Source organism: Haematobia irritans, chromosome 3 (assembly GCF_050003625.1).
Source record: "Haematobia irritans isolate KBUSLIRL chromosome 3, ASM5000362v1, whole genome shotgun sequence".
NCBI classification, from domain to species: domain Eukaryota; kingdom Metazoa; phylum Arthropoda; class Insecta; order Diptera; family Muscidae; genus Haematobia; species Haematobia irritans.
The window spans coordinates 17,650,820-17,661,513 of NC_134399.1; the positions used below are offsets into that span (position 1 = coordinate 17,650,820).

At 28.5% G+C, this 10,694-nt stretch overlaps 1 protein-coding gene across 3 annotated transcripts in view; it reads left to right on the forward strand.

Annotated features, from left to right (window-relative positions):
• Positions 1–9,751, forward strand: part of vap (RAS p21 protein activator vap) — a 68,649-nt gene extending 58,898 nt beyond the window's left edge. For all 3 annotated transcript variants that reach the window (XM_075303221.1, XM_075303219.1, XM_075303220.1), the window contains 6 exons: positions 1,839–1,911; positions 1,994–2,403; positions 2,464–3,313; positions 3,378–4,284; positions 8,879–9,029; positions 9,100–9,751. In XM_075303221.1, coding sequence (XP_075159336.1) covers positions 1,839–1,911; positions 1,994–2,403; positions 2,464–3,313; positions 3,378–4,284; positions 8,879–9,029; positions 9,100–9,248 — 2,540 coding nt within the window. In that variant the 3' untranslated portion in view covers positions 9,249–9,751. The remainder of the gene's footprint in view (positions 1–1,838; positions 1,912–1,993; positions 2,404–2,463; positions 3,314–3,377; positions 4,285–8,878; positions 9,030–9,099) is intronic.
• The last annotated feature ends 943 nt before the right edge of the window (positions 9,752–10,694 follow it).

A 10,694-nucleotide genomic window follows, 5' to 3' on the forward strand; every position in this document is an offset into this window, starting at 1 on the left:
TTTTGTCAAAATTTCATTTCTTTGGAAAATTCCATCAAAATTTTATTTCAATAGAAAATTTTGTCAAAATGTTATTTATATAGACATTTTTGTAAAAATTTTATTTCTATATAAAATTTTTGCAAAATTTTATTTCTATAGAAAATTTTGTTTCTATAGAAAATATTGTCAAAATTTTATTTCTATAGAAAATTCTAGCAAAATTTTATTTCTATAGAAAATACCAGCAATATTTTATTTCTATAAATAATTCTAGAAAAATTTGATTTCTAAATTAAATTTTGTCAAAATTTTATTTCTAAAGAAAATTTTGTCAAAATTTTGATATCTTTAGAAAATTTTGTCAAAATTTTATTTCTTTGGAAAATTCTATCAAAATTTAATTTCTACAGAAAATTTTGTGAAAATTTTATTTCTATAGAAAATTTTATTTTTATAGAACATTTTGTCAAAATTCTATTTCTATAGAAATTTTTGTAAACATTTTATTTCTATAGAAAATTTTTGCAAAATTTTATTTCTATAGAAAATTTTGTCTAAATTTTATTTATATAGAAAATTTTGTCTAAATTTTATTTATATAGAAAATTTTGTCAAAATGTTGATATCTTTAAATAATTTTGTCAAAATTTTATTTCTATAGAAAATTTTGTCAAAATTTCATTTCTTTGGAAAATTCCATCAAAATTTTATTTCAATAGAAAATTTTGTCAAAATGTTATTTATATAGACATTTTTGTAAAAATTTTATTTCTATATAAAATTGTTGCAAAATTTTATTTCTACAGAAAATTTTGTCAAAATTTTATTTATATAGAAAATTTTGTCAAAATGTTGATATCTATGGAAAACTTTGTCAAAATTTTGATATCTTTAGAAAATTTTGTCAAAATTTTATTTCTATAGAAAATTTTGTCAAAATTTCATTTCTTTGGAAAATTCTATCAAAATTTTATTTCAATAGAAAATTTTGTCAAAATGTTATTTATATAGACATTTTTGTAAAAATTTTATTTCTATAGAAAATTTTTGCAAAATTTTATTTCTATAGAAAATTTTGTTTCTATAGAAAATGTTGTCAAAATTTTATTTCTATAGAAAATTCTAGCATAATTTTATTTCTATAGAATATTCCAGCAATATTTTATTTCTATAAATAATTCTAGAAAAATTTTATTTCTAAATAAAATTTTGTCAAAATTTTATTTCTAAAGAAAATTTTGTCAAAATTTTGATATCTTTAGAAAATTTTGTCAAAATTTTATTTCTTTGGAAAATTCTATCAAAATTTAATTTCTACAGAAAATGTTGTGAAAATTTTATTTCTATAGAAAATTTTATTTTTATAGAGCATTTTGTCAAAATTCTCTTTCTATAGACATTTTTGTAAACATTTTATTTCTATAGAAAATTTGTCAAAATTTTGATATCTATAGAAAAGTTTGTCAAAATTTTGATATCTTTAGATAATTTTGTCAAAATTTTGTTTCTATAGAAAATTTTGTCAAAATTTCATTTCTTTGGAAAATTCTATCAAAATTTTATTTCAATAGAAAATTTTGTCAAAATGTTATTTATATAGACATTTTTGTAAAAATTTTATTTCTATAGAAAATTTTTGCAAAATTTTATTTCTATAGAAGATATTGTCAAAATTTTATTTCTAAAGAAAATGTTGTCAAAATTTTGATATCTATAGACAATTTTGTCAAAATTTTGATATCTTTAAAAAATGTTGTCAAAATTTTATTTCTATAGAAAATTCTAGCAAAATTTTATTACTATAGAAAATTTTGTCAAAATTTTTTTGGTTTTAAATGTCTTCTTGTTCTTTTCAGTTCGTGAAAGTGATCGAAAGCCGGGCTCTTATGTTCTCAGCTATTTGGGTCGGACTGGTATCAATCATTTTCGGTAAGAATTATCTTAATTACTCCCAAACACGCTCTTCCTAATTAGCCACAATATTTTCTCTTGTGTATTTGTTCTTTTGTAGCATTACAGCCGTCTGTGGTGATTTCTATATTGGTGGCCGTCAATTCATCTCACTGAGTGATTTGGTTGGTTACTATACCTCATGCAGTGATCTATTGAAACGTGAACGTTTGGTATTTCCTGTACCACCACCCGAACCAGTCAATGATAAAAAGCGAGTGGTGGCCATATTGCCATATACCAAAATGCCCGATACCGATGAATTGAGTTTCCAAAAGGGCGATATCTTTTTCGTTCACAATGATATGGGCGATGGTTGGTTGTGGGTGACGGCTCATCGTACTGGTGAACAGGGTATGATATTCCGAGAGCTGGTAGAAGATTTAGATCCGGCCATAGATCCGAATACAGTATTTCCATGGTTTCATCCAAATTGCACCAAAAACGAGGCAGTTGATATGTTAGTCAAGGGTAAGAGGTTTTCGTTTGGAGAGATTGTTTCTTGGAGAAATTTTATTTTATTTTTTTCAGCTGGTCCTGGTAGTTTTTTGGTTCGTCCCAGTGATAATTCACCGGGCGACTATTCACTGTTCTTCCATATCAATAATCAAATACAACGTTTTCGCATAGAAAAGAAAGGTGTTCGCTATCTCATGGGTGGTCGTACGTTTGAGTGTTTGGATGCCGTCATCAATCGCTATCGCAAGGAGCAAATCGTGGAGGGCCATTGTTTAAGTCATCCTGTGGTGAATGGCACACAACCTGAGTATAGTCAACAATATGTGGTGGAGAAGGCTGCCGAAAAGATCTATGCCACTCTAAGGGAATGCCGTGATCAAATTGGCCTTAAGAAAATCAAAGGCATCAAACACCATGGCCATTTGAATAAGAAATCCGATAAGACCGCCAAATGGAAGCAATTGTATTTTGCCTTGATCAGCGAATGCTCCGAGACTCATTTGTGTTTCTATGACAATCCTAAAAAGACTAAACCGAAAGGTCTAATTGATCTATCCTGTGCTTATCTCTATCAATGCCATGATTCTCTGTGGGAGCGTCCCTACTGCTTTCAGATAGTCGAAAGGGCTTTGCCCTGCCTGGCCACGGTAACCTACCTGTGTGCCCCTAGTCAAGAGAGTTATGTGGAATGGATAAATGCCCTAAAGGCCCAGTGTGCCTCCCAGCTGAGCAAAGCCCAAAAGAAGGTGCCACGTTTGAGGGAGCTACGCAGCCTTACTCTACATATTTTAGAAGCTCATAGACTGCCGTTTAAATTAGTGCCACATCCCTATTGTAGTATTTCATTGAATCAAGTTAAAGTGGGCAAAACAAAGGTCAAGATTGCCCCCGATCCAGTTTGGGAAGAGGAGTTTGTTTTGGAGTAAGTTAAGCCGAATTAAAAATTCTTCAAGAAATACTTTGTAAGCATCCATAATTTCTTTCAGTGATGTCCCACCAGATGTAGTCTCTCTAACCATTACCCTCATTTCGCGAGGCAAACGTGGCAAGGATAGTGAAGTTGCCGAATTGACCATTGATTTGGCCAGTTTGAAAAATGGCCAAGAGACCGAAGAATGGTATCAACTCACCGGCATGACTCCCATGGGTGAATGGGGCTCGTTGCGTTTGCGTATGCGTTACCTAGATGATCTCATTATGCCATGTGAAGAATATAGTCCTCTGCAGCAATTATTGCTCGAACCCGAGCTCTATTCCGTCAAGGCATTGGCCGAACTCTGCCATAATGATCGTGTACCCCTGGCCACGTCCTTGTTGCGTGTCTTCCGCCATGAAAAACGCGAAACAGAACTCATACGTGTTCTCTGTCAAGCGGAAATTGCGCGAGAAAATGAAACCACCACTCTATTCCGCGGTGCCAGTTTGGCCACCACTCTCATGGATTTGTATATGCGTACTGAATGTACGGGATTCCTACAGGAGGCAATTTCTGAGACTATCCAACGTATTATGGATAGTAAACAATCGGCCGAATTGAATCCCACCAAAATGGATGTTAACGATGATGCCTGCTCCAATGCTGAGTTCCTTTTGCAAATTCTCGATTTGGTTACACATTCGATTTTTACATCGCCGGAGGCGTGTCCCCGTTCGGTGCGTTACATTTGTAACTGTTTGCAAAAGGCCGTTGTGGCCAAATGGCCAACGGAACGTTTGGTGAGGACTCGAGTGGTATCGGGTTTTATTTTCTTGCGTTTGTTATGTCCTTCGTTGCTGAATCCACGTCAATTTGGTCTGGTCAGTGAGACACCGCCAACAGCAGCAACGAGATCATTGGTAATGGTGGCTAAATGTTTGCAAAATTTAGCGAATCTAATTGAATTTGGTGGAAAGGTAAGTACGGCCTTAAAAAGAGCTTAGGTTAGGTAGCTTTGCATGAGGCGATGAGGTTAAATAAAGAGTACTGAGAGGATCTCTCAAAACGGCCAGTGATAAGATTTTAGCGAGATCGTATAAAAAAGTCGTAAATTGACCTTTCAGCCAATCGACTAAAAAAAACGGAAAGTCAAAGTAGACTTTTGATTTTTTTTAATGTTATCCTGATATCAACGCAGGCTGGGATTTCGTCCAAATTAATTTTTTTTTGTGAAAAATGAGTCTGATCGACTGCTGATTTGAAATTTTGAAGCTGGAAACTCGGCAAAATGTCGAAAGTTGTCATAGGTTAGGTTACCGAGGATGTTCCTCAAACTTCGTTCCATCTTCCTCTTCGTGTCGGTCTTCGGATGCGCCTCGGTCCTCCACCCCGATGCCTTGATGAAAGCGAGAATACTCATCAGGCTGCATTCTTGTAAGTCGGTCATAGTCTGAAAGAAATAAGAGCCCAGTATCTTGTTTCTTGTGAAAGATAGTGCTGGACACTGGCACAGGAAGTGAAATGAGGCCGTTCATCGATAGAAGTTTCGCAGCTTTTGCAATAGTAAATATCTCCGCCTAAAAAATGCCGTATTTATCGTTCAACTTAAAGGACTCCTTAAGTTCCAACTCCTTACAGTATATTCCGCTGCCTGTACTCTCGGGCCATTTTCGAGCCGTCAGTATAGAAGTTGAGATTTCCAAAGTGTTTCGTCCCAGTCCTCTATGCTCGGGATAATTGAATCCAAGTTACTCTCATACATATGCCGTGTCGTCATATTGTCAGTTCTCATATGACGTCCGGCATAGACTATCAGTTCAGTGTGTCTACAGCCCGTGCTCTCGAATGAGTCCAGGCCCCCATTACGACAATGTCATCCGCATACGCCACCACTTTTATACCCCTATTACTCAGGACGCTAAGGGTCTCATCTACTATAATTAGCCAGAGCACAGGTGATATTACCCCACTCTGAGGAAGTCCTCTCGTCGTAGTCGCATGTCATTTGGAATCTGCTAATTCCGCTTCGATGCTCCTATGGCGTAGCATTGCCTCAATCCAGTTCGTTACGATCTCGCTCATACCATTTCTCTCTAGTGCAAGTAGTACTTTCTCGATCTTTGTGTTACTGAAGACGCCTTCAATATCCAGAAATACCCCCAATGTGTATTCTCCGCACGCTTTGCATTTCCCAATGTAAGACACTACAGAGTGTATCTCAGATTCCACCGATTTACCCTGTAAATAATCGTAATAATAATCGCAACAAACGGTGGTCCTTTTTGTTCAAAGTTTCAGAAAGTATTAATAATCGGAATATCGATTTTTTTTTCAAATGTAAAAAGCTGAAAATTTAGAATGGTCAAATTTTTCAAAAATAGAATTGTCGAAATTTTGAAAAACAGGATAAATTCAAGTTTCCAATATTTTATATAGACGAAACGTGGACCTTTGATGCTTTGACAAAATTTAACAAAAAATGTTAACAAAATTTTCTATAGAAAATAATTTTGACAAAATTTTCTACAGAAATAAAATTTTCTATAGAAACAAAATTTTGACAAAATTTTCTATAGAAATAAAAATTTTACAAAATTTTCTATAGAAATAAAATTTTGACAACATTTTCTATAGAAATAAAAATTTTACAATTTCGACAAAATGCTCTACAGAAATAAAATTATGAAACAATTTTCTATAGAGATAAAATATTGTCAAAATTTTCTATAGCGATAAAAATTTGAAAAAATTTTCTATAGATTTAAAATGTTGACAAAATTTACTATGAAAATAAAATTTTGATAAAATTTTCTATGGAAATAAAATTTTGATACAATTTTCTATAGAAATAAAATTTTGACAAAATTTTCTATAGATATAAAAATCTTGGCAAAAATTTCTATAGATACAAAAATTTTGACAAAATTTTCTATAGAAATAAAATTTGACATTTTCTGTAGAAATAAAATTTTGACAAAATTTTCTATATATCTAAAAATTCTGACAAAATTTTCTAAAGAAATAAAATTTTTACAAAATTTTCTATAGAAATAAAATTTTTACAAAATTTTCTACAGAAATAAAATTATGACACAATTTTCTATTATGACACAATTTTCTATAGATAAAATTTTGTCAACATTTTTTAAAGAAATAAAATTTTTACAAAATTCTCTATAGAAATAAAATTTTGACAAAATTTTCTACGTAAATAAAATTTTGACAAAATTTTCTATAGAAATAAAATTTTGAGACAATTTTCTATAGATATAAAAATCTTGGCAAAAATTTCTATAGAATTAAAATCTTGACAAAATTTTCTATGAAAATAAAATTTTGATAAAACTTTCTATGGAAATAAAATGTTGACAAAATTTTCTATAGATCTAAAAATTTTGACAAAATTTTCTATAGATCTAAAAATTTTTACAAAATTTTCTATAGAAATAAAATTTCTTCAAAATTTTCTACAGAAATAAAATGATGACACAATTTTCTATAGAGATAAAATTTTGTCAAAATTTCTTCAAAATTTTCTACAGAAATAAAATGTTTACAAAATTCTCTATAGAAATAAAATTTTGACAAAATTTTCTATAGAAATAAAATTTTGAGAAAATTCTTGGCAAAAATTTCTATAGAATTAAAATGTTGACAAAATTTTCTATGAAAATAAAATTTTGATAAAATTTTCTATGGAAATAAAATTTTGATAAAATTCTATGTAGAAATAAAATTTTGACAAAATTTTCTACGGAAATAAGATTTTGACAAAATTTTCTATAGAAATAAAATTTTGAGAAAATGTTCTATAGATATAACATAAAAATCTTGGCAAAAATTTCTACAGATATAAACATTTTGACTAAATTTTCTATAGAAATAAAAATTTTACAAAATCTTCTATAGAATTAAAATGTAGACAAACTTTTCTATAGAAATAAAATTTTGACAAAATTTTCTACGGAAATAGAATTTTGACAAAATTTTCTATAGAAATAAAATTTTAACAAAAGTTTCTATGGAAATAAAATTTTCACAAAGTTTTCTATGGAAATAAAAATTGTACAAAATTTTCTATAGAAAAAAAATTGTCAAAAAATTTTCTATAGAAATAAAAATTTGGGCAAAAATTTCGATAGATACAGAAATTTCGATAGATATTCAATTTTTGACAAAATTTTCTATAGATCTAAAAAATTTTACAAAAATTTCCAAAGAAATAAAATTTTCGTTTTGTTTTGTTATTGTTGGTTTTGTTCTTTAATCATTATTGTTGTTTTTGATTTCAGCTTAAAACCATGCATTGACTAAACTACAAGTGTAGCTTAACCAACAAAGGAAAAGAATATTTGTCAAATTTATTTGGGCAAAGCCCTATAGACTGCAAGATGGTTGGATGGACGCACGTTTCGGAATTACCACATTCCTCATCAGCATCCTCTACTTGCAGCAAAACTATAAACCAATTATCAGAATAAATTCAGGCAGTTAATTAAACCCAACAATAAACCACACTTGAACCTTCCGAAAAAAAGGTTTCACATGATAGCCGGCTTATGCCTAAATAAATTCGTACAAACATATCTCTTTTCCTTTGCCACCGTCAAATCATCGATTTGAGTGCAGTTATCTGGGTTTATTTTGAGCGTGCTTCCTCTTTTTTCATTCGTTTTGTTCTTTAATCATTATTGTTGTTTTTGATTTCAGCTTAAAACCATGCATTGACTAAACTACAAGTGTAGCTTAACCAACAGTCTATAGGGCTTTGCCCAAATAAATTTGACAAACATTATTTTCCTCTGTTGGTTAAGTTTAGTCAATGCATGGTTTTAAGATGAAATCAAAAAAAACAATAATGAAATAAAATTTTGACAAAATTTTCTATAGAAATCAAATTTTGACAAAATTTTCTACAGAAATAAAATTATGACAAAATTTTCTATAGAGATACAATTTTGTCAAAATTTTCTATAGAGATAAAAATTTGACAAAATTTTCTATGGAATTAAAATGTTGAATGTTTTCTATGAAAATAAAATTTTGATAAAATTTTCTATGAAAATAAAATTTTGATAAAATTTTCTATGGAAATAAAATTTTGAGAAAATTTTCTATAGATATAGAATTTGACAACATTTTCTGTAGAAATAAAACTTTGACAAAATTGTTTATAGAAATAAAATTTTAACAAAATTTTCTATAGAAATAAAATTTTGACAAAATTTTATTTAGAAATAAAGTATTGACAAAATTCTCTATAGAAATAAAATTTTCAAAAAATTTCTATAGAAATAAAAATGTTGACAAAATTTTTAATAGGAATAAAACTTTGAGAAAATTTTTTATAGTAAGAAAATTTTGACAAAATTTTCTATAGATCTAAAAATTTTCTATAGATATAAAAATTTAGACAAATTTTTCTGCAGCTTAAAATTTTTTTAATAAGGACTTGGAAATCCTCTACAAATTTTATTTAAACATTTAGTTTTGGTTTTTTATGTTTTTTAGCTTTTTCGATCTTTATTTTTTTTTTAGAACTTGTTTTAATTTTTGATTTTCATTTTCCAGGAACAATATATGGAGGTTGTCAATCCTTTTATACTGAAAAATAAAGAACGCATGATAGTCTTTCTCGATCAATTATCTATGGTGACAGATCCTAATCCACCACCAGGTTGGAATAATGAACAAAGCTCGAATCAAAGTCCTCAAGATACGGGTAAGTGGTCGAAACGAAGAAACCCCCTAACTCTACTAATCGATTTTTTTCTTTAATAAAAATAATCTAGGTCGTGAACTTGCTACATTGCATCATATATGTGTTTCATATTTACCGGAATTGCAAGAATTATCGAATATACTCTCAATTAAGAAATTAGTTACTGTTACCGATATGCTTACAAAACATAAACTTAAATATCGTGAAATGATTAGTTAAGTTAACAAAAAAATACACAATATGGATTGAAATGGAAATGATGACGAATACACAAATACAAATACGCAACAAGAACATTTTATTATGCATATACAGATATACAAGAATACAAAAACAAGAAAACCGACACCACATATTCATATATATAAAGAAAGACTTTTTACTATTGCAATGAAAAAAAAACAAAAAATATGAATGGAATATAAAGATCAACTGACATCCTGTGCTGGTATTTTCTTTTTGTTCTTTCTTTCCTCGCTCTAAATCTATCCTCTTTCCTATTTCCTATTTTATAAGAACTACATACATACATACATGCAAACAAAAACAAAACTCACCGCAATCGAATAAAAGCGGAAACGGAAGTCGAATAATACGGATATATAAACAAACAACTCATTTACACATACACAAACACATTACCAAATAATATTAATAATAAAATAATAATAAACATTTTTTATACATAATTATAATAATAAATGAATAAAAAAACAACAAAACAGATATTTATATTAACAACAACCAAACAAAAACACAGCAATTTCTACTTTATGAAACAAAAAAGCGAATGGAATCCCTATAATCGTATGTATACAAAAAGTAACAGCAACAACTAAACGAAATTGAAAAAAAATAGTTTACCAATATAAAATTTAACACCAATTTACAACGACTTTTTTCCCCATAATGGATTATTTAAAAGGAATATTTGATATTGTTTCTTTTTTTTTTTTGGTATACAGAAATATCCATTTTCCACAGCCGCTTCTTCATATAAAGGGATAATTTTGGCTAGAGAGGAAAGGAACAGAAGATAATTTATTAAAATAATTTAGTAATATTCGAGGGTAATATTCAGACAAATCGAAAGAAATAAACTTTTCACAATATTTTCTATAAAAATAAAATTTTGGCAAAATTTTCTATAGAAATAAAATTTTGACAAAATTTTGTATAGAAATAAAATTTGGACAAAATTTTCTATAGAAATAAAATTTTGACCATATTTTCTATAGAAATAAAATTTGGACAAAATTTTCTATAGAAATACAATTTTGACCAAAATTTCTATAGAAATAAAATTTTAACAAAATTTTCTATAGAAATAAAATTTTGTCCAAATTTTGTTTTTATAGAAAAAAATTTTGTCAAAATTGTATTTCTATAAAAAATATTGTCCCAATTTTATTTCTATAGAAAATTTTGTCCAAATTTTGTTTTTATAGAAAATTTTGTCCAAATTTTATTTTTATAGAAAATGTTGTCCAAATTTAATTTCTATAGAAAATTTTGTCAAAATTTTATTTCTATAAAAATTTTGACAAAATTTTCTATAGAAATAAAATGTTGACAAAATTTTCTTTAGAAATAAAGTTTTGACACAATTTTCTATAGAAATAAAATTTTGACAAAATTTTCTATAGAAATAAAATTTTGAAAAAA